This window comes from Aythya marila (assembly GCF_965140915.1).
Source record: "Aythya marila genome assembly, chromosome: 19".
NCBI classification, from domain to species: Eukaryota; Metazoa; Chordata; class Aves; order Anseriformes; family Anatidae; genus Aythya; species Aythya marila.
In genome coordinates, this window is record NC_139060.1 from 9,366,938 (window position 1) to 9,390,072 (window position 23,135).

Genomic DNA, 23,135 nt, shown 5'->3' on the forward strand with positions numbered 1-23,135 from the left:
TTTCCTTTTTATTTCATGTGTACCTTTTGTTGTTGTGACACTTCATCCCGTCAAAGAACTAACATGCTTTAAAGATGTGCTATTCTGTGTTCAGTTACGCTCTTACAAAGCTTCACCTGCAAGTAGCTCCAATAACTTGTCCTAAACAAGAGCTTCGTTCTCCTGACCTAGATTGAAATGTGCAAGAATTTGACCAAGAGGCTTTCAGAAATAATTTTCTGTAACTGACTTTTTTTCATTGAAAAATAGTTCTTGTAGGTTTTTTTTTTTTTTAAATTGTAACATGATTTTTTTAGTCTTCTGTATTTCATGCAGACTGAAATCTTGCTGCCCATAGATAGTGGACTAAAAAAGGTTATGGCACCTTCAGTGTCCTGGGTCTTGTGCTAGGTCATGTCCTTACTCTCCCTGCTGCAATGTGGTTCCGTTTACTGCTGGGAGCAACAGGAGGCAACATCTGCTTGGAGAGGAGAGGAGCTGGGAGCCCTTCATCTGTAGGCAGCATCGAGTTCCGAGGATCACAGGGGAAGGAGAGAAGAGATTAAATTGTCTGACACATACGTAGTCTGCAGAGCACAGTTACCAAAAAGTGTTAATCCTTAATAGCTTGGTAAGGAACGTGGTGCATTAATTCAGTCCAAAAGGCAGGCAGCTTGTTCATGAAGGATATAACCTTGACTTGGTGGGGGTGTGAGCAGAGCTTTGTGTAGGCAAACAGGCCGAGCCTTGTAGAAGGGAGAATAATTCATAGACTTCAAAATGTTTTGCACAATCTGTGGCTATGAATGTCAAATGTGTTCAGTGTCAGGCTGAGATAAAATGCGAGTGCAGGACCATGACTATCTTTGTTAGTGTTTTAAATGTTAACTTTCCCAAATTCTGGATATATCGTGTTTCTCATTGTTTCTAGTGAAATCACTTTAAATGACTGAAACTTTAAATGACTGAGCTCCTTCCCAAGTGTTTTGGCAGGAGGGGAGGATAGGAGCTGGGATTCAGCTGCGGTACCAACTTCTGCCTCCTGACAGGAGAAAGGAGATAAATTTCACCAGCTTTCTGAAAACAAGTGTTTTGTTTCCCTGAACCTTCAGAGACTTCTGTAGCACTCCCTGGAAGGGGGCTGCAGCTCGCTGGCTGCATTGCCTCTGAGCTCAGCACAGAGAGCAGCAACAACGTGAATCTGCCTCTTGACCTCTCGGTTTCTTACTTGTTTTTTAATAATAAATACAAGAATGTACATCTTTAAAGTGCTTTTAAGTGCAACTTCTTTTTTTCAAACTTTCATACTTCAGTGTGTTGTGTATTTATTTACGGGTGCTGTTCTGCTTTTGTGGTTGATGTGTCTGTGTCTCATCTTCATCATGCTCCCTCCTTCAAGCAAGAATAATCCAAGCTTTGAAAATAGTTACTCACCTTGTAAACCGTCATACAGTTCAACACTGGTCTTGTAGGAAGGTTGAGTGCACAGAAAAATAAACCTGCCTTTCCTCCCTGTTACCCTGGGAAGGTAGGAGTACCCAAACTGCTCCTCCCTTGGGAGTTGTCACTGCGACTGATGCTTCGGGGATAGAGGAAGGGCACAGAAATGTGAATGAGTTCTCAGGACCTAAATTTTTCAGGCTTTTCAAGTCTGACACAAGAGGCAGCACAAAACCTCCAACAATCCCCTACCAGCACCACTTAAACACGGCACACGAGATATGGTGCCTTCCCTTGGACCCTGCTCTCTTTGGGGTTGGGTATCCAGCATCCTTCGTGACAGCAGGATGACAGCCAGGCTTTTACTTCTTCACTCTTAAATTAGAATAACCAATCTCTTGTAATGCTTACATATGAAGCTGCTATTCATGCTACGCTTTCCTAATTAAGCAGCTCTGTTATTTAGAGTTTTACATTCATTTTTAGCAGTTCAGTGAGATGCAGGTGGTTGGGGTCTCCTGGTGTGATTAAAGGCGGTGATGGTGGGGAGAAGCTGCCAGGTACTAAATGGCACTAAATATCTGCAGGGGATGTAGTGGGCGGGGTGGCAGGCAGCAGCTGAACTCCAGGAGCTGAGACGAAGCTGCTGTTCTGGGGCACTCAAAGGGCACCACCCAACAGCGAGGTGCAAAGAGGGTTTTGGGGACTGGTTTCGTACCCATTTTACTGCAGTGTTACACGTGCAGGACTGAGAAATCTGGGAGGTGTTTTGTGGGGGAGGTGTTGTGTGTGTGCGTCTAAAAACTTTTATATAACGCTCTTCAGGACGCTTTGAAATAATTTGAGATGTTCCTGTGGTTGATGAGTATGTTTTTTAGATGTCTAAAAATGCATCTTTCAGTACGTTAAAGCCAAAAGAACTGAATCCTTGTTCTCGCCTCCATCCATCAGATGTTCTTTTGTTGAATCATATATATAGTTATTTATATATTTATGAAGAATGAGCATTAAAAATGGGAGAAAAGAGTTGAATTCATCTCACCTTTAGTTTTTCCTTGTGTTACACATTTGTTACAAGACCCAAATTTTCTATGGATGGCGATTCTGACCCTGGCTTCAGTTTTAACACGTTCTTGCAGCACCCAGGAGCGCGGATGTGCCAGATCCTGCGAGGTTCTCCCCAGGCAGCCGTCAGCGCTCACAACACGGGGGTAATTTAATCCCAATTTAATCCGCCTCTGTCGTGGCCTTCAGAAACTCCGGGATGAAAGCAGTGAGCCTCGACTTGCTGTCTGACAGAAGCGCATGACATCCAGGCTTTAGCTCAGGCAAACTCTCAGGGCAAATACACCAGAAGTGCAGTGAGAACAGGACTTGTTTTTTGTGAGTTGCCAGAGGAACGTACATGTAATAAAACGTGAGTACCTTGCACATGCTGCAGCTGAAAGTTTGCTGTTTTCTTTAGATCACCACTCAGAGACCATCCCTTGCTTGTTCTAAAATAAATCAACTTTCAAATTACGTCTTGGTGCTGAAATACCGGCTTATACGGTAATGTCTAATAAAGTCTCTAAACTTGTTCAGAAATAACATTTATTATAATGGGGGAACAAAACCTCTGGGGAAAGCTGCTTAACCTGATGTATGCAGCAGGGATGATTAAAGATTCAATATACTGCATTTGTTAAATTCAAATGAGCCCCTTGAAAGAATGGTTTGAAGCTTAGAAAAACCCCAGAATTACCACAGCATTACATGAAAATCTTACTGAAGAAAGAACTTATTTCCTTTGGATGTACGTCTTTCAGGGAATAACGCTATTAAAACTGAATTTACACTAAAGTGAAAAATCTTTCATGGTTTTAGTTTGCTTTTTGCTTTTCGATAACATACCATTATTTTTTCTTTCTGATGTCTATTTTAGCGCTCTAGATCTTTCTTGTCTGAAAGTTTTCAGTGTCAAACTAGTTTTTCTCAACTATGGCAAAGTTTTAAAATTAATTTTGGTTAACTTGGCAGTATTGTTTCCTCCTCTTCTCCTCCTGTGCCTGTTGCTGTGGGATGTGAAGCAAGACGAGGAATTGCTGAGACGAGAGCTCCGGGCAGGCTGAGGAGCGCGGTGCTCGGGAGAGCTCCCACCCCCTGCTGGAAAGGGCAGAAGCAATGAAGTTTGAAGCTTCTGCATGATCTGGAGTCCTTCAAAACGCAGCTCTGCCTGCCTGCTGTTGCTTCCCAGCTGGGACAACGGGGGAGCAAAGTGGGCACCACCTGGACGCCACCCCCATGGGATTGCTCGCTGGGTTTCCAGAGCAGCCTGGGCTGCTTTGGTGCTGGTGGAAACAACTCCAGGCACCGGCTCCTCTGCTGGTTGTAACCATCGCAGTGCAGCTGTACTGGAAGCCATTTCACCAACTTTTATTTAAAGACACCAATTAAGATGTAATTTTAACAGGGAGCTGCAGTCCTGCTCTCCTCCTTGATGAGGAAGAGTGTACAACAATGACCTGATGGTGTCGCTGAATTCCTCCTTTGTACATGTTTGTTAATCCTCAAATTATCTTCCGTATTGTGTCCTTCTCTACAGTGGTAAATAAATATATTGTAATTTTTGCAGTATTTTTCTAGAATGTCTTACAAAAATAAATCCAAAGCCACCAGCCAGGACAGCAGTTTCCATTGTTGCTGCATGCAGCTCTTTTATTTCAATTTGTCTTTACAGAAATGTGAAGCATCTTCACAATAATTGTACAAAAACATCTCCAGTTGGCTGTCTACAGTGCATCCCAGAAGAACATGTCACAAAATTAGGTCTCAGAGAGGGAAAGAGGTGATTTTTATCTGCCATGGCTGATAAAAACCCATGCACGAGCTGACCTTGAGAGATGACAGGTCCCTCACTCGGGAAATGAAAACGTGTTTAGATAGGCTGAAGTAAAAAAGGGGGTTAACGGGAGATAAATATATCCTAACAGTTGTTTGAATACTTGGTTTTGCTTTAATGCATGATATATGGATTTAGTCCATATTTGGAGGATGAAGCTGTTAGTGGACGTGTAACATGCAACGGGATCATTTGCCAGTAAACCCAAAATATCGCACCCACCCGGCTCCTGCCTAGTCCTGTCTCCCCAGGGCCCTTTTGTGTCTGCATCAAAACACAAAAATTTCCTTCAGAAAGTTTCATTTTTCTAAGTTTTTTTTCCCTAGCACCGGGAGCAATAACAGGGCATTTCTTCTCCCACAGAAGCTGCAGCAGGGATGAGCTGCCTTGGGGTGCCCACAGCTCTCGTGGGACCCCAGGTGACCCCAGGATTTAGGATTGCTTTCTGACACCCCAGGTGGGGTAAAGCCCCACATCTGCAGCCAACCACACCGTGTGCTCTGCGTTTGGTTATCATTTCCAGCTGGTCTTTCTCCAAAGCTGTGCCACCTGTGACAACCTGCAGGGACTGGGCTGGCTGTTCCCAGGCTGATCCCTCGGAACATCAATAGTTAACCCATTTTTTCACGAGGTAAACTGGAAAAAAATGAGAATATCCTCCTGATTTAGACATATATATATACAATGTATATATATATATCTGTATTGTGGTGAGTTATGGCTTAGCCACTGGGTTTAAGCAAAACTGGCATGCCATCACACCATGCACCCTACCTCCTTAGTGCTTCTTGTGCAGCACCAGAGCACACAAACCCCACTGAAGGGTGGGAATTCATCAGTGCTTGCCCCTCTACGACAGCCCTTTTATAAGCAGAAACAACTCGTTTTGATGCATCCGTGTTTCCAGGACCGTTACAAAAATAAATATTCTTGTTTTTACATTAGTATTGTAACCGAGTCTAAAGAATTAGAAAAAAATTAAACATTTGTTCTCAGACTTGCATCGACCACAGGTAAGTATCTACAGGATTTTTTTTTTTTTAAACATCCCATTAGAATGTCAGCTGTAAATTTACACCATAGAAATAATGTATGCAAAATGAGTAGGATTTATACACGCAGCTTTTTCTCATTAAATACACGTATTTATACATTAAACAGAAGCATCATCGGCGGCGCACAGGCACAGCGAGGGCGGCTGTCTCGGCACGCTCACGAAGCCCCTGCAGCCTCCCCCGCCGTGCTAGGAGGGTTTAAGGAGGGTTGATGTGGCTGAGCCTGGGGCCGTGGGGCTGTGGGTGCCCCACGCAGCTCTGCTGAGCTGACCGGGGGCGTTTGGCCCTGCACACACCGCAGTGGGGCCGGGCCGGGCCCTTTGAGGGGGGCAGCACGTGGAGCATCACATCGCCCACGCCGTGTTTTGGTTCTGGAGCTCTGCTTTGCGCCGCTGTCCCCATGGCTAAGCAGGGCTGGAAACTCTCCGGGCTCTTCCCCAGGCTCACCCAACCACACTAGCACGTGGAGCGGTGATAGCAGAGCATCGCGAGGCTCGCGTGGTGCAGCCCCCTCGTGCTGCTGTCCCCCCAGCTGCTCTCCCCCTTCAGCCTGCCAAAACTTTTCAGATTTTTTGGCATGACAAGGTACAAATGCAAATAAATAAAACATGTGTCTGCCGGAGCCAACAAGATCAAAAATAGATAAAAACAAACGAACAAACAAAAAAATGTAAAAAGCATCAGAAATGGTTCTGTCTGTGCCCACGTCTAAGCACAGGGGAAGGGGCGGGACTGCCTGGCTGCAGGTCGTGCAGGGTCTCCTGGTCAGCAAACCAGCAAAAATTAGGATTACAAAAAGACCAAGCCCAGAGCCCGTCCAACCATCAGCCTGCAGAAGCTGTACAGACTACCAGCTGGCCTTTTTTTCCTCCTAAAGGCCTCCAAGAGCTTCCACGGGACTGGACTTTTCCTCCTGCTTCAGGTGCCACAAAGGTCTGTCCTGTCTCAACCCACTTGGTGAGGTGCCGCAGTTTTTAAACAGGTTTTTGTAAACAGCTTTGATTGTGTGTCATGGAGAAGGACTGGCAGATGGTAACAGCAAAATCCCACCCGCCTGGCAGCGTCTGGGGTGCTGCCGGGATGGCACGGCCACATTGTGCTTTACAGGCTTCTCAGCCAAAAAAAAAAATAAAATAAACCAAAATAAAAATCACATTTAAGTTTTAACATATGAATGTAGAAGTATATAAAGTTACCAACTCGGTTATTTACTTGGCAGTCAAAGAAAACCTTTACACGTCAACATTGTAAAGTGTGCAAAAATAGATGGAAAATACATCTCCTGTTCTGCTGCAGAGGTCTGTGCCGCTCAGCCGGGGCGGGCGGCGAGGCCGGGCTGTGCGTCCACGCATCGCCACCACGGGCAGGAGCTGCTGGCACACGGGGTCTGGATCGGGTCCAAACAGCACTGTGAGGAGCTGGGAAGGGGGCGAGGGGAAGGGGCAGCATGGGGACACGTCCCTGCCCTCGGTGCCTTTGGTGCTGAGCCCCAGGAGTGGTGGCCGGTGCCAGCACCACGTCCCTGTGCGCCCTGCCCAGAGCCACCGCGACACCCGGCGTGGCAGCTGCTGGAGCCAGGGTTTGGCTACGCCTGGGCACATGCGACAAGGCCCGTGGCAGACGTCTGGCATGGCTTTGGGTCTGTTTTTGTCTTTTTGGTGTGGTTTGGTTTCTGGAGATGCCGCCAGGGCGCTGCAGGGGGCTGCACCGTCCTGCCCCGTCCTCCCCAGCGCCTCCGCGCAGCTCCCGGCAGCACCCAGCAAGCTGACGGGGAAAACTGGGGTGAAAGAGCCACATTTTGGGTATCCCTCGGGGATGTCAGGCGAAAGAGGAGCAGGATGAGCACAGCGTGGCTTCTCTTGTATCAGCGGTGCCCCAGAAATTGCAAACGACCTGCATCCTCCTGCTGAGCAGCCTCAGTTGTGGTTTCGGACACATCCCGCCAGCACCAGCGAAGATGTTCTCACTAGTTGCGGTATTCATAGAAAATGTTAAAAACACCCACGTGGGTGACTGCCGGCTGTCTGTCTGTCCCGTCCCTCCAGGGCATTTCACAGCCAGGCTGGGCATCGCCTGGCCCCAGCACGGGGCAGCAGCCTTCCTTCCTTCCTTCCTTCCTTCTTTCCTTCCCTTCTCTTCCTTTCCCTTCGCCCCCGGCCCCGGGGGTGTGCTCAGAGCTGGGTCTCGTCCCGCGTCTCGGGGTTGCAGGGGCCCAGCTTGTTGCTGCAGCTGCTCTTGCGGCTGTGCCCATCGTTGGCCACGTGTGCCAGCGGGTCCGAGCGGATCAGGTACCTGCGGGGCAGAAACGGGGCATGCTGCAGGGCTGCACCCCAGCACCGCGCGTGGAGACCCCAGTTTGGGGTTGGACTGGGGTCAGTGGGGGGTACCTACACGATGTCGTTGAGCTCCAGCCGCGTGTCCGGGGGCGGATTGATCAGGACGTAGGACAAGGTGTTCTGGTGGTCGTTCATCTCGTCTGCCAGGAGAGGGAAGGGGATGGTGAGGGTGAGCGGGGCCGGCACCGTGCCCTGGTGGATGTGCCAACGGGCACCCCGATGGATGCCCCAATGGATGCTTCAATGGACACCCCAATAGATGTCCCAATGGATGCCCCAATGGACATCCCAATGGACACCCAGAGAACAATCTGGCAGCCCCCACAGCCCCCTGCAGCATCCCCAGCTCAGCGGGGTCGCAGCCAGTCCCCAGGACAGCACGCCGGTCCCTTTGCAGGGCCGTGCCACCGCAGCAGGGCGAGCACCAGGAGCACTGCCACCACCTCCTCCCGTGCCCCACAGCCACTCCCCAGCCAGGGGACTCGCAGACTCTTCACTTAAAAATCCCGCCCCAGGAGAAATAAATAAAGGTGTCTTACCTTGTTTTAGTGCAAAGAAAGGAAAGACGTTAGTTCTGCCGCGTTAGGTACAGCGCGACGCCTCCAAGCACCTGCCCACGGGGGTCACCTCCAAGCACCCCCCACCCCACCCCAGGGCCACGACAACGGTTTGCCACCTCCTTCCCTCACTGAACTGCTGAATTTGTCACCCTCCAGCAACAGCACTAAGCTCAGCCATCGCTCCCTGCTCCTGCCCGGGGGACACGGCCGCCGTGTGTCCCCTCCTTTGGGGACGGCCCTAAGGCACGGAGCCGCCGCGACGCCAGCCCGAGCACGCGGGGCCCTTCGCTACCAAACAAGATCATGGGGAGGGGGGGGAGCAGGCACCAGGGAGGGGCAGGGGACACAAGTAGCAGCGGGAGCACAGCGAGGGCGTGCGATGGACAGGACGAAGGGGATGGCGGGGGACAGACGGGTGCTGGGGAGGCGGGATGAGCGCGGCGGGACACGGGCTCGCTGCAAGGCTGCTCACCGGGATGCCGGCACGGGTGGCTCTGCATGACCCCCCCCTCCCCGAGCAGCACTGGGGGGGCAACGGGACACATCGAGCTCCACGGGGCACCTGCTTGGTGGTGCACGGTGGGCAAGGAGCAGATTGAGCCCAGGCTGAAACCTCCAGCACAGGGCGGGCAGGGGAAATGGGAAGGGTTCCCCTTCATGGACCCCCCCCCTTCTGTTTTTTGCTGCTCACCCCCTCCCCAGGGGCCACTTTTGCTGCTCTCACCGGTCCCACCAGCGCTGAGAGCCCTCGGCCATCCCAGTGCTCAGCCTTACAGCGAGGCAGGGATGGGGAATGGCGACGCTGGGGCGCACACAGAGCGCGGGACCCGCGGGGTGCGCCGTGACGGGGGTCCCCAGGGCACCGCAGGTTCTCCTGCGCCATGGAAGCACCTTTTCCTGCCCCCCCCCACCCCCATGCAGCGCTGCCAAACCCACCATGTATATTGCCACAGTGTCCCCTGCACCCAGGCAGGGCTCAGCCCATCGGCACCCTCAGGTAGGATTTTGGGGGTGGGGGGGGTGTCTGCAGCTCCTGCTCCCACGCTAGCGACGCGCCCGCTGCAGACGGGTGCTGGTGGGGGTGGCTCCCGGGTGGGCTCCCGGTGCCAGGATCCCGCAGCGTGGCTCACGGAGCCAAAACGCTGCCGAGGGAGGGGGGAAAAAGCAGCGAGGTCTGAGCTCCGCAGAGCAGCTGGCAATATACCGAGTTGGCGCGGGGCTTCCATGAGCCACGGCTGGGCTGGTTGTCTGGTGATGGACACGGTTGATAGGAAAATGCCAACTTTTCACCTTAAGCATGGGCTAGCAAAGCCTAAAACATGGATCAATTGGGCTGTGGCTGACCTCTAGGCTCTCCTGAGCCCTGCTGTGTGAAGCCGTGTGCCGAGCACGAGCCCCGCAGCGCCGAGCCGCCCGCGGCAGGGCTGGGACCACACGGCTGCCCCACGACCCTTCCCTCCCAGCCCCGAGCTGAGCCCGGGGCAACTGCTGGGACCTACGGGCTGCCAAACTCGGCGTTCTCCCAAACACAAACCTGGGATGAAGCAGGGCTTTCCAAACCCTACAGAGCCATGGAGCTCGCAATGAGATGTAGGCAGCACGGAGGCGAGCGGCCGCACTCTGCCATCCCGCTCCATCCCCAGCACGCGTGGCGCTGGTTTGCCCACCAGGATCCCAAAATCCCCTCCTAGAAATGCCTCTGATTTTACAGATCAATACCAACTCGCAGAGCACTGCGAGGAGGTGGCTGTTAGAGACAGCAGCGGGCTGTGGTTCCTTGCATGAATTGGGCTAGGGAAGTTGTGCTGTTTGTCTCCTGACTGCACAGAGCCTTGCGTCCACCCCGCAAGCTGCAGGACGGTCTCTGGTTTTCCACCTCCACCCAACAACTGAGTGTGTGAAAGGCTCGAATATCTAAGGTGAAAAACGGCAAGGGTGTGGATTGGGCTTAGCTGGCATGATCTTGTTGGACGCTGTACGCCGTGAGTCACGCGTGACTCCCAGGGAAAGAGCATTACCTTGCAAATATCCCAGGTTTACCCGATTCATCACATCACTGGCTGTTAAATTTGCTACATCCTCTACAGAACATACAGGGAAAGGCACAGACATAAACAGAGAGAGAGAGAGAGGTCAGCAAGCCATGATTCGGCAAATATTAGAGACGAGCTCCTGCACTTCAGCAATTAAATGAGCAAAAAGACCAAGGCAGGGGAGAGCAGGCACAGCAAGGTGTTCTTCCAAAACGCCACGGCGTCCAGGCTGGCAGGCGACACGCCGTGTCCCTGCGCTGTCCCGGGGTGGCCGGGGAGCTTTCCATCCCCACCATCGGCCCTTCCCTGCCGTGCTCTCTGCAGGGCCGGGGCTGCGGGGCAGCGTTTCAGGCAGCGAGTGCCATCAGCTGTGCTGCAGGCCCTGAAGCAGAGCCCTGAAGGGAGCTGGGAGGCTCCCGGGATGAGCCGGAGGAGCTTTCGGGGACCAGCTGGGGACAAAAAGAGGCGAATGCTGCGCTGCGAGCTGCACCCACCTGTCCCCACTGCTCCCCCGGGGCGGGGAGGCACCCAGCGCTCAGCACCCAGCGCTCAGCACCCAGTGCCCAGCACCCAGCGCTGCAGAGCCCCGCAGTCGTTCACGTTGCCTCTCCCCACCCTCACGGCCTGCGGGCTGCGAGGATCAGCCAGCAGCAAAACCCCGGGGTTTGGCCCCGGCTCGGCGCCGTGCGCGGGGGCCTGGCCGTGGCGATGGAAGCTCGTCCAGCATGGAGCAGACAGGCAGCAGCACAGGATGGTCTCAAAGGAAAAGAGAGGACGAAACGAACCAAGAAAGCCGCGGGGTGAGGGCTTCGTCGGGACCGGGGGCCGGGGATTTCCCCCCTCCCGGGGAGGCAGACAGGCTCCAGCAGCGGTGCTGGGGGGCAGACCCCACGAGGAAGGCGGCTGCACAGAGGGACCCTGCGTGCTGACGACACCACGAAGCCGCACGCACAGCGACACACACACACTGCGGTCACACGCAATGAAGCAAAGCCTTCGGCCCTGCTGCTACCGAAACCCCCGCTCAGGATATTTGGTGAAGGAGGCCGAGCTCACACCCACACCGGGGGCCTTGCACCAGCCCACGGGGGGGTCGCCTCTCCCTGAAGTGCTACGGGGTGGGACTGTCGGGTTTTGCTGAATTGAGGGCAGTGGGTTTGGTGTCCTTAACACCATTTCTACCAGGCCTAACGCTGAGCCAACCTGGGCTCTGCGTTACAGGCTGCCCGGTGCCCCCCCATCCACCCAGTGACTCAGATCCCAACTGGGACTGTCCCAGGAATGGTGATCACTGCCTGGAGCACTGCGTCACTGCGTGCTCGCCCACCCCAAGGGACAGGACTGCAAATGGAGATGGCCCCAGTCCCATCCAAAGGGCTTGGGCACGTTGGATTACCTGCAGAGCCCACGGGGCGCGCCGCTGCGGGGAAGCGCGACCGAGCGGCACTTACCGTACCCGGTGGTGGGCAGGCCCAGGTGCTTCATGCGGTTTTTGACGAGCTCCGACAGCTCCTGCCTCTCTGAGCGCCGGTACAGGCTGAGGCGCTGCTGGCTGATCCACTCGGCCGTCTTGCTGGAGTGCTTGTTGCCCTTCCTGCTCAGCCGGCGCGCCCACTGCATGCTCTTGCGCCGCAGCAGCGGGTGCTCGGACTGGTCGCTGGAGCACGAGTTCCTGTGGTGGCTCGTCTTGATGCCCCAGTGCTCCTTCACGTCCTTCGTGTCCTCGCAGTCCTCAACATTGATGGAGATCTGTGACTGGAAGCCCGGCAGGTGACGGGGGGAGCAGGGTGACGGAGCACCCAGGGGCACGTGTGGGGGCTGCTGCCTCCCGGCCCACCCCGCACCACGGGACCCGTCCTCAGGACGGAGCCTGCCTTGGGAACGGCTGCTTTGTAGCACCCTGGCCATGTAAAAAGAGCCAGTCCTGTCTCCGACAGGGTAGGACATCTCTGGTGGGCTGGGATCCCACCTCCATGCTCCTCCAGCACATCATCTCCGTGCTGCTAAAGCTGCCTGGGCAGCAGGTTTGGGGTAAGCTCTCCAGAGCACCATCGGCCATGGGGCATAACGGGTGCCTGGTATCTGCTAGCACAATTCTCCCTTGGCTGCCCAAGTGGCAGAATTGCCCTCGTCTTCCTCTCCGACATCTTGCAGCAGATGCACTGCCACGTCTGACACAGAAAGCCCCGCTGGTAAGCACTAATTTTCGAATAAAGTGGATTAAAGCACCTCTAAGAACGAACAGGATCGCATTTAATTAAATGTCAACGTTCAGCTCCCTGCAGCTGCTTCTACAAAGCTCAAAACCAAAGGTATTCACAGCGGGGCCAGGCTCGCTCCTGCTCCCCGTGCTGCGTAATTACACCTCCCGGCTGCCGGGGCCGTGCCGGAGCTGCAGGAGGGGCTCAAAGCGAGGGAGGGCTCCAGGTGCACACAAACCAGCCCCAAAACCGCCCACGGAGCAGTGCCCGTGTTGTGGGGAGCCTGGCAGAGCTGATAATCCCAAGGGAATTCCCCACCTAGTGCCCGAAGACTGGGAGCAAATGGTACTCACCTGCGCTCTGATGTCGTGGGGCTGCAATTGGGGAAAAAAGAGGGGAAAGATGGGTCAGCACAGGAAATGGGCAGCCCTGCTGTGCAGCATCCCCTGGCCCCTGGGAATTTAATGACATGATACGCTGGATTGCTGATAAAGCAATCCCTGCTTGCCTGCAGGCACCTCTCTGAGATGCTTCTCTCCCAGCTATGAGCATTTGCACCGAGCTGGCCCCAGGAGCCAGGAAATGCCACCGAGTTGTGGATGGGGCCGGGAACACTCCCAGCCCCTTCCTGCACGCACTGCCCCTTGCCTCGGAGGTGGCGAACATGTGCGACTCCGTGCGGTAGATGCCGATGGGAATCTCCGCGCTGGAGGAGCAGAGCTTCTGGAAGAGGCGGCCGTACGTCCGGATCCACAGGTCGTCCTCCGTGATCTTCATCTGAGCAGCAGAGCACAAACATCGACCACCATCAGCACCTGGGGCCACCTCTGAGCTTCCCCTGAAGGAAGCCAGACCCGAAAGGAAGCCCCAAAAACATCAGGGGCAGCTCCCGTCCGAAAGGAGGACGTACGGCTGTGGGGCTTGGGACACGGCTCAGAGGTGGACATGGCCGTGTTAGGAGGTGGTTGGACTTGGGGCTCTTCTGGGTCTATTCCAACCTAAACGATCCTCTGGTTGTATGATTTTGGGGCTCTGGGAGCCCTGAGATTGCCCACACATGATGCCAGGAGCGATGAGCTGCCCCATTCTGCCCCATTCTGCTCAATTTTGCCTCTCTCCCTGCTCCCCCACGAGGGGACCCCCCCATGCCCACACACGCAGCCTTGGTGCCTACCGCGCAGAGGTAGCCGGAGCCCGGCGTGGTGTCGAGGCCCAGCAGCAGCCTGGTGATGGTGATCATGTAGTCCTTCACGAACGACTGCGGGGAGACGTTTGGGCAGGAAGATGGGGAAAAGGTTTGCAGAGGCACTTTGGGGGACGTACTGTCCCTTGCCACCGAGCTCCCGCGGCGCTCACCTGGTAGAGCAGCGTGTCCAGCATGCTGATGCTGAAGACCCGGCCGGCTGCAAAGGGCAGGCGGAACATGAAGGCCAAGTTGGAGCCATTCTCGCGCTCTTTCTGGAAGCAGAAAGGGCCTGGGGAGCACCCTTGGTGGGATTTTGTTCCCCATCCTCCTGGGGTATTAAGCAAAGCAAAACCCCACGGCCTCCCCCATGTGTGGTGCGAATGGGAAGGCACCAGATGAGTGGCTCTGGGGGTGCCAGCAGGGAGGCGGGGAAGCATCCCTCACGCTGGGTGAAAGGGATTTTCTCCATGGAAACGTGTGAGACATCACCAACGGTTTGTTTTTTTTGGACACAGGCTGGATGTGGTGCTTTCAGGTGCCTCAGGGTGCGGTTTAGGGGCATTTCCCCCTTGCCAGAAGCCCTCAGCACAGTCACTGAGCTGAAGGAGGAGCCCAGAGGCCACTGCTCAGTGTCACTGCGCCCAGCACTGCCTTCCCAGGAAGCGAAAGCTTTCCCTTACCTTTTCTAGCTTGGAAAGGGCTAAGGAGTAACTGTCCTTCGCTCTGAACTGCATGAACCTCATGTTGGAGGGGTGGGTCAGCTCCGTGATGATGCTGAGGCTGGGGAAGAGCCTGTGATGGGAAGAGACCTGTGGTCCAGCCGCCGCCTCAGAAGCGAGGGACTGCCTGTGTGCACAGCCCGAGGAAAACCCAAACCTCCCCCGTGCCCTCCTGAGATCAGACCTAGTGGGATAGATTTGTATTTTCCCAGTGCTGCTGTGACCTCTCCCTGCAGCACCTGCACCCCCTGGGCTTGGCCGTGGCTGCCCACCCCACCTGAACATGGTCTGGACGTTGACGATCGTCTTGGCATCGGCCATGTAGTCCTCCTCTGCGCTCATCGTGCTCTCCTTGTCCACCACCACCAGGTTGTCGGCGTAGATGATGCCGCACTGCAGCAAGCTGTCCAGGCTGGGCAGTCCCCAAAGAGAAGAGCGCGGGGTCAGCCCTTGGGAAGGACACAGGGAGGCAGCGCGCTGCGACGCGCACCCAGCCGCCTCCTCGCCACCAGCACCCAGCTACCAGCCTCACTCCACAACCCAAAAAGCCCACAGCGGGGTCAGCTCTGTGGCAGCCGACCCACGGGATGGGAGGGTGAGGGGCTGGGGGGACATCTCCCCCCCTGGCATGCGGGTGTCAGGACTGGGTAAACGCGGTGCCGTTAGACAGCAAAGCAATTAACAACGGCCATGGGCAGAAACACCTACTTATCGATCGTGCCTTCCATGTAGTAAACCATGGGGAAACAGCAGATGGCTTCCAGAAAGTGGTGCTCTGGCCTGCAGGGAGAGCAACAGAAAGCAAGGGGGTCAGCAGCTCCATGGAGCTGCACACAGCCGCGTCCCCACCACTGTCCAAGGGGCACCCTGGCAGTGCAGCTGCCTTCCCTGCCCCACTGCTCTGTCCCCACATGCTGTGAAATGCCCCCATTAATACAGGGAAGGGCTCGGTGCAATGGAAAGCATCTGCAGAGAAGTACTTGCTTGTTGTCCAGAAGCAACACAATCGGGTTTAACTCTTTGCGGGACCGGTAGTACGCACGAAGGGGGACGATGAAGTTATACAGCCCGTTCCCGGCGGTCTCTGCCGACACGATGATCAGCTTGTTCTTAAACCCATAGGCCTTGGCGTCTTCGAAGCTGTTGTGCTTGCAGCCCTGCGGGGAGGGGAGGCAGCTCGGGGACCCGTGGCAGCCCCCGGCCGTCACCCGCCTCGGCCCCAGCGCTGCCGCTCACCTTGTCCAGCCTCAGGCAGCAGAACGGGGCCTTCTCGGGTAAAAGGTGGCACAGGGTCGGAGAGCTCCCAATGTAGGGGGAGTTCGGTGGGTAGCCTTTCACGTACCTGCAGAAGAAATTGCAGAACTATAAGGACACGGGGAGAGTTTCTGTGTATACAGCACTCAGACCTTTGGAAAAACCTTTAGAGTCACAGACCCAGGACTCGAACACATCAGTGGCAAATGTTTTGCAAAACTCTCCTGTATCAGACAGAAATGCCCAAAAAACCACGTACTTAGGAATGATTTTTGTTATGCAAAGGGTCCTGAGATTGCAAATAAGCAATGTTCCCAGCACTGGCAGAGAACGCAGCAAGTAGGAGCCTGGCTCAAGGGAGACAGGACAGTGAGCTGCAGGAGAGGAGGGGGACGCTAAGCCATACAAGGAAGCAAAGACCTCACAGCCCATTTTTAGATTTGGTTTTGGTTAACAGCTCTTAAGAAATCGTAATGTGCATTTCTGATTAACCAGAAGCAGCAATTTTCACTTAAAGATGGGCACGAATTAAAAAGCATCCATGCCTCTCTGCAACGAGGGACGGCGCGACCGAACGCGGGCAACTCACTCCACCACCGCCGAGCCCTCCTCATCCGACTGCGTCATCTCGTCCTCCGACTGGTCGCTGAGCAGGTCGCAGGGCAGCAGGGACGAGGTGTCGGCCAGCTCGAGGACGGGCGCGATGCTGGGCCGCCGGGTGCCTGAGCCGTTCTCCGCCGGCAGCGCCAGCTTGCTGCTGTTGGCGGGGCGGCACTCGGTGTTCTGCAGGTCCATGGCCACTGTACCTGGACGCGGCGGGGAGGGAAGCACAGCGCGCTCTATGAGGAGGGGAAGGGAGCTGAGACAGCACAGCATGCAGCCCGTCAGCCCTGGGGGGACCACGCACCGCACCCACCCAAGACCTTCAACATGGACCAGAGAAGCTGGATGACCCCATGCTCCAGCACCTCCTAAAAACCAGATGTATTTATGGAGTTTTAATCATGGCCATCAAGGTTTTGGCCTCAGTTGGAAACCCCAGCCAAGGCTGTCTTCTAAATCTTCACCAAATAGTTACTTTCAGATGGGTGTGAAAGCCGGGAGCTCCACAGCAAGCCAAGCACAGGGCTGGGTGCCCTCCTCCCCCAGCAGCCGTGGGGCTGGACCCGCTCGCCCTTGGGCAATTTCTCTCTCATTGCACTTTCTGAAAAAGTCCCTCTGCGAACAAGCCAAACAAGCCACCTAATGAGAACACTGACGAGCGCTGCTCAGCAAAGTGCTCTGCGGCTTGCTGTGGGATAATCATGCAAATTGCTGCTCATGAATATAAATGCATGAATTATTTGCCTGAAGTACAATGTGCTACTGCAGCGCAGCCTCTCCGGACAACCCCACAACTTGGTCTTCCCAGCTGCAGGCTGGGAGCAATGACTCATGGCGTTTTTTATTTGGGAAACTGCACCACTCGCTGCAGAGCAAACCACGCTGGTTGTGAATCATAAACATGATTTAGGAGGAGGCCAACAGCATTCATTCTTCAGCCACGACGCGGGGGATTTCTGCAAATATCCTTAATGGGAATGGATATCACGAGCTCTAATGGTGACTTTTGGGCTTGCTGAGAGCACCCAGGACACGAGGAGCAGGGACCTGTGTGTGTTTTGCTGAAGGGGTGATCTGGAAGGGGGTGGAGAAGGGGGCCCCGTGGACTCACCCATGCTGGCGATGATGCTGTGCACGGGCAGGCGGGACGGGCCGTCGTAGGTGCCCCTGCCCGCAAAGCCCTTCTTCTTCTGCTTCTCCTCCTGCTTGAAGATGAAGGCAGAGTTCTCCTCCTTGGTGATGTTGATGTAGAAGCAGGTGTCGGACGCGGCCATGATGTGCCGCGGGCCGGGGTTCAGCAGGATGCTCTTGTTCTCCTCCCTCCGGATGCCGATCAGGCAGACACCGTACCTGCGATGGGAGCGTGGTGCGGGCGTTCAAAGCCAGAGAAAAGCCCCTTCAAAGGGCCTCGTCCCTGCAGAAGGGACCTCAAAGCACCCTCCAGCCCCAGTGCTGCTCCCAGCACCTTGTCCCTGACCCCAGCTCTGCCCGCTGCCCCCCGGTCCTCACTTCTTGTGTGCGTGGAAGGCGGCGTAGGTGAAGCTCTTCCCCTCGTACTCCATGAAGAACTTGCTGTCGCCCATGCGGATGTGGTAGACCTCATTGCCTGAGCAGCGCCCGTACATCCTCTGCCACTGCTCCGGGGACTCCTGGCCCTCCCTGCAAGCACAGAGCCGTGTGCCGGGACGGGGCCACAGCCAGAGCCAGAGCACCCAGGGGTGCTGAGGCTGCCACCCAGTCCAACAGCGGGGAGGTGGCGGCGATGAGCTGTCAGCGCTTCCAGGCCGAGGCTGAGCTCATTTAGATTTCCGACTTTAAGTGCCTTTTTATTTAATGAGGGCTCCCAGGGGAGCGGCGGAGGCAGGGCTGAGAGCCAGTGTTGGCAAACAGCTCAGAGCATGGGGCGAGAAGCTCTGGGAAGGATGTTTTGGAACGCTTTGATTTCACTTTAACAAAGCACAGCAAGTCCTGGCTCTGCTAAGGGGCAAGGGGCCCGCGCCAGGGCCCACCTAGCTGCTTCCAGCTGCACTTTGTACAGTCCCACAGAACAACCTGCAGGCTCCAGCCTCGCGGTTGGTAAATCAAGCTTCCTGCCAGCGGGAGCAGCTCAGTACAAACAAGATGTTTTATTCCTGGCCTCCAGCAAGGCAATGTGCACAGGAACAACCAGGCTGCGTGCCCCGGGCTGCCGCCGAAGACAGTGCCCCCAGTACCTCCCACCAGTAATTGCTGGCTGGAAGGAAAAGACTCCGGGCTGCAACTCGGGTGGTGTTTTGCCAGGACAGGAGCTCCGGGGGTGCAGACAGGGTGCTGCCTGTGCCATGGGTGCCCAGTCCCCCCACCCTACGTGGGCAGCACTCACTGGCCGCGGGAGGTGTGCACCAGCAGCGTGATGAGCGTGGAGGTGGCGGGGCAGACACAGTTGAGAGCCAGCATGGCATACTTGCACTCCTCCTCGCAGACAACGTGATCTACAAGGAAAAAGAGTTTAGGGGTAGGGGAAGGGGTAGGGCTAGGGCTAGGGGGTTAGGGTTAGGGGGTTAGGGCTAGGGCTAGGGCTAGGGCACCAGGTGCCTCTGCTTCTGTTGCCTGGAGATTTCGGGGTGGCAAACCCAAGCAGCTCGCGCTGCCCTGGGACATGCCAAGGAGGGCAGAGAGGTGTCGGGGTCTGGAGAGCACACTGTGGTGGTGGAGGGGGACAGGGGAACATGCTGGCCCTCCAGACGGGATGGGGACCCACGGCCCTCCCTACATACACCTCCCTTCCTCCTCTACTCTGAACCCCTGACCTGCAAACCCACCCCTCATGGGCTCTGAAGGCATGGGATCACCCCTGGAAACATCAACTGCTCCCAAAAAGATCCAGCTTGTGGAGGACAGCCCCGCAGACTCACCGGCAAACTTTACATGAAACTTGTTCTCCGGCTTTAAGATCTGAACATAGAGAGGGCAGTTTGGAGCAAAATCTTTCACAGCCCAGGCTCTCAGGATGGTCTGGTGGTCCTAATAGAAGAGCAAAGCACGGGCTAGCTCCTGGCTGCTTATTTCCCCCAACACTTCCATGGCTAGGACAAACCACAAAGCAGCTTACCGCCGCCGTGCGGTCCACCTCGTTCCGGCTGCTGAGGATGAAGCAGGCTTCCCCGTTGTCCATCCTGCAAACAGAGAGCAGCGCCCGTGCACCACCCAGCCCGGCCACGCCGGGAGCCTGCAGGCACCACCCGGGGCGCCCGCAGAGATGTCAGCGTGGCCATCGTCACCCAGCCAGTGACACTGCGCTGGGGACGCGTGTGGCTGAATTACACCGTGCTTGCAGCCGTCCTGCATCCCCCCAAGGAATATTTAATGTTTAGGGATTAGTGGGCAGCACAGGCAGCAGCCAAGCATCCCCAGCAGCAGCATTTTGGCCCCAGCCCTGTACCCCCCTCGTGGCTGCCTGCAATCCCCCCGTCCTGCTGCTCACTTGGCTCTCATGAGGTCCTGGTCCTTCAGCGCAGAGCCCTGGAGGTAGATGACCCGCTGCGACCACAGCGGGATCTGCAGGACCCGCCGCACCTGGATGTCCATCTCCGTGGGGCACAGTATCACCACGTAGTAGTCCTGAAAGAGAGAGGCTTGTTGTGGGCTGGCGTCCCGCATGCCTGCAGACAGAAGTGAGCAGGATTTTTAAAACTGGGTGTATGGAATGAAGGCTGAGCATTGGTAATGAAGTGTAGGTGAGCTTTGCAAGGAAATGCCAATCTGAAGCAGCTCCGTAGTGCTGGCGCCTCATGGAAACGGAAAGGTGCAGTCATTTGCTAGATCACTAATTAAGTGGGGATATTCCAGTCAGGTAAAGCCCCTGTGGTTTTGCAGTTACACATTCTGTTCCCGTGTCAGACTCCATCCACTGGAGACATCCTTACAAAAGGTCGCCCAGGCTTCCCCACATAGGGCAGATCAGGCAAAACAAGAGCCAGGCTCAGTTGGTGTGGCCTGGCCATGCCCAAAACCACTGAAACCCAGCATGGGCAAAACACAGAAGTTGTGAGCATGGGCACGGGCCCGGCCCTGACCTGCAGGCGCGGGTGGGCGTAGAACTCGTTGAGGAAATCCATGAGGAGGTCGATCTTGAGGGAGCTGACGCACAGCACGACGTGCTTCTCCGTCTGGGCCCGGTGACGGCTGTAGTTGCCTCCTGACTTCTGCCGCTCCATCCACAGGTAGACGAGCTCCTCGAACTGCAAGCAAAAGCAGGGGGCTGATGTCCCAGCAGCAGGGCAGGGAGGCAGGCCGCGGTGCTTTGCTGCCTCCCAGACACGGTCTATGGGGTGGCTGATGGCAGCAGGCAGCTGGAGGGACCCTGGGGACGTGGGGAACGTCTCCGTGTCCAGCCCAGGGTCTCTGTCCTGCCTCTCCAGCCCTGGCTCTGACCTGCAGCGGCAGCACAACCAGGGCGACGCAGATCATGATGACGACGAGGAGCTGGGAAGGCCAGATCTTTGGTGTCACGTCTCCATAGCCCACCGTGGAAAAGGTGACGATGCAGAAGTAGAAGGACTTGAAGAGGGAGAGCTTCTCACCTGCTCTTTCCAAATGCTGGATGCCGCAGGTGCTGCAGGGGGAAAGCACAGGGCCCTCGAGCACTCATCTGAGAAGATTGCCTTTGCTGACAGGGACTCACGAGCCCCAAAGCTTCATTTCCTGTCCTCTCAGCAACTGAATTGGTATTACATGCTTCAAATCCAGACTGAGGGGATGGGAGGAAAGCCCCAGAAGCCTGATTTAGATCTAAGCACCCACCCAGAGCAGGGCTCCTTTCGGAAACCTGCCCCTGCTGTTGGCCGTGCACGGGGTAAGGGCCCTGTTAATTAGCTGGGCCTACAAATGAGCTGCTCAGAGGCATGGTGGCGGGGGTTCAGTGACACTCACCCCGTGAAAACGAGACAGAGCAGGGTGCAGATCAGGATGAGCACTTGGTTGAACATCGCCGACTGGGTCCGCTGGATGGCTCGGTGCAGGTCATTCTGGGGACGGGACAGGAGCCTCAGCAGCAGCACAGCCACAGCCCCTGCAGCTGCCCGCAGGCTCCAGAAATGTGAAACCCTTGGCAGGGTCGGGTTTCACAGAGCCATGATGATCAGCCCAGGGCTGAGCTGTGCCGTGGGACCAGGGGCACATGGAGCGGGTGGGCATCCCCTGCTCACACACCAAAGGGACCCGACCCGCAGCCCAGCCTCACCAGGAGGTGCCCAGCCAAGCCTCAACCCCACAAACTTCATCCCAGCACCTGAAAACCTGCCCAAAATCTGCCCTCGGGCACCTCAGTGCCAGGTTGTGGCACAGCAGCCTTTTAGTTCCTATGGCAGAGGAGGTGGGATGTCCAGGAGGGATGTCTGGTCACTTACTATCATGTTTTCCAGGGCGTACTTGGCAAGCCAGCAGTTCAGAAAAACGGGGATGAACAAATTCCGCAGAGGAGGCCAGAATATCTAGAAAAGCAAGAGTTTCTCACAGGCTGACTTGCAAAGGACTCGGAGCAATGGAGTTCTTTACCAAAAATAACTGCCAGCTGTAAATACTGCTTGGCCAGACACCTGCTTTTCTATATTTCACCACCAAAACCACAGTATGTATTAAACTTAAAGTTGCTTTAAGCGACCCCGGGGAATACACACCGTGATAATGAAGGGCACTGTGTTGATCATCTCCAGGATGAACGAAATGCGGAAAATCTGTTCCCAGATGTTCCCCTGAGGAATTAAAAGTAACAACAATTAATTAAAAAGCTTGAAAGTATGCCAAAGGCCAATTAAGATGCTCCCAGTGCCCCGGCCCCTGCTAGACGTGCGAAGGATGCGCAGGCAGGATGATGCCGCGCTTTGCCTGGCAGTTGCAGTACTGGTGCCAGACAAAACTTCCCAAAATGCCCATTTTTTTCCCAGATGGGTGGCACCTCTGTCGGTGGTCGTCCCTGACAAAAGCTGGGGACAGCAATGCTTTGTGTAAGGACTGAGGCAGCAATGAACACAAACCTCTGACTCAAATGATGTGGGGGATGTTGGGGTTGAGCCTTTTCTGCCCCCAGGGACGGGAATCAGCCACCGATGGGCCCAAGACAGAGAAATATCTCCAGCAGCCACACAAAACATCCAAAAACCCTCCCGAGGACTGTGAGGAGATGCTGTTTGCTAAAGTCCCAGCCTTTGGCCAGCTCAGGGAGCCAGCACACCCCCATCCCCTGGGGCAGTGCCCGCTGGCAACAGTGGGACAGACACACGGAGGACAAGTGGCCACAGTGACCGCAGCCTCCCGGCGTGGTGCTCACCTTGTAGCTGAGATAGATGAGCAGCATGGTCTCCAGGAAGCTGATCAGAGCTATGCTGACCTGCGGAGACAGACAGCAGGCACTGCTCGGGGTGTGCTCCTGCAGCCGCCCCCAGCAGCAGCTGCTGCACACCTCAGCCTCAGCCTCCCCGCTCGGTTTTCCTGCACCCGTCTGGTGCGTTGGTGGGCACCCAGCACCGTTACCTCCACGTGGCCAGGAACTCACCTGAACAGCCCACAGCGGCAGCTTTCTATCCACCCAGAAGATATGTGACCTGCAAAGAACACAGCAGATGGATCTGAACCGTAGCCTAATTAGCAGCGCCTTTACTCCTCACTGCCTGCCAGCCCGAGGCCATCTCTGACTTCATCCAAGGCAGGCTCATTACTGGTATTGCTCCATGCAGAGCCTGAAGCCAGGTTTGACAGTCTCCGAGCTCCTGTGAGCCCACCCAGCACAGCTCCTGTCCCACCAGTGACCCCAGCCCATTCCAGTCCCCTCCTCACTGGGAGGCTCCGTGCCCACTGCTGTGTCCCCGCTGTCACAGCAGAGCCAGACCCAGCACCAAGAGCATCCCACAG

At 55.6% G+C, this 23,135-nt stretch overlaps 1 protein-coding gene across 5 annotated transcripts in view; it reads right to left on the bottom strand.

The window, feature by feature from the left end:
* Positions 1-7,000: 7,000 nt before the first annotated feature.
* KCNT1 (potassium sodium-activated channel subfamily T member 1) overlaps positions 7,001-23,135 on the bottom strand; it is a 66,887-nt gene continuing 50,752 nt past the window's right edge. The window contains exons 6-32 of one of the 5 annotated variants that reach the window (XM_082775390.1): positions 22,780-22,828; positions 22,555-22,614; positions 21,905-21,979; positions 21,635-21,718; positions 21,159-21,253; positions 20,661-20,841; positions 20,303-20,467; positions 19,711-19,847; positions 19,339-19,402; positions 19,142-19,250; positions 18,610-18,718; positions 17,757-17,906; positions 17,359-17,597; positions 16,234-16,450; positions 15,627-15,732; positions 15,375-15,547; positions 15,099-15,170; positions 14,668-14,802; positions 14,352-14,463; positions 13,842-13,943; positions 13,660-13,743; positions 13,134-13,262; positions 12,839-12,859; positions 11,736-12,039; positions 10,270-10,332; positions 7,747-7,831; positions 7,001-7,647 (exon numbers count right to left, since the gene is read on the bottom strand). In XM_082775390.1, the coding sequence (XP_082631516.1) occupies positions 7,527-7,647; positions 7,747-7,831; positions 10,270-10,332; positions 11,736-12,039; positions 12,839-12,859; positions 13,134-13,262; positions 13,660-13,743; positions 13,842-13,943; positions 14,352-14,463; positions 14,668-14,802; positions 15,099-15,170; positions 15,375-15,547; positions 15,627-15,732; positions 16,234-16,450; positions 17,359-17,597; positions 17,757-17,906; positions 18,610-18,718; positions 19,142-19,250; positions 19,339-19,402; positions 19,711-19,847; positions 20,303-20,467; positions 20,661-20,841; positions 21,159-21,253; positions 21,635-21,718; positions 21,905-21,979; positions 22,555-22,614; positions 22,780-22,828 (3,241 nt within the window). In that variant the 3' untranslated portion in view covers positions 7,001-7,526. The remainder of the gene's footprint in view (positions 7,648-7,746; positions 7,832-10,269; positions 10,333-11,735; positions 12,040-12,838; positions 12,860-13,133; positions 13,263-13,659; positions 13,744-13,841; positions 13,944-14,351; positions 14,464-14,667; positions 14,803-15,098; positions 15,171-15,374; positions 15,548-15,626; positions 15,733-16,233; positions 16,451-17,358; positions 17,598-17,756; positions 17,907-18,609; positions 18,719-19,141; positions 19,251-19,338; positions 19,403-19,710; positions 19,848-20,302; positions 20,468-20,660; positions 20,842-21,158; positions 21,254-21,634; positions 21,719-21,904; positions 21,980-22,554; positions 22,615-22,779; positions 22,829-23,135) is intronic. The other 4 variants (XM_082775388.1, XM_082775389.1, XM_082775387.1 and 1 more) reach the window with 4 other exon arrangements.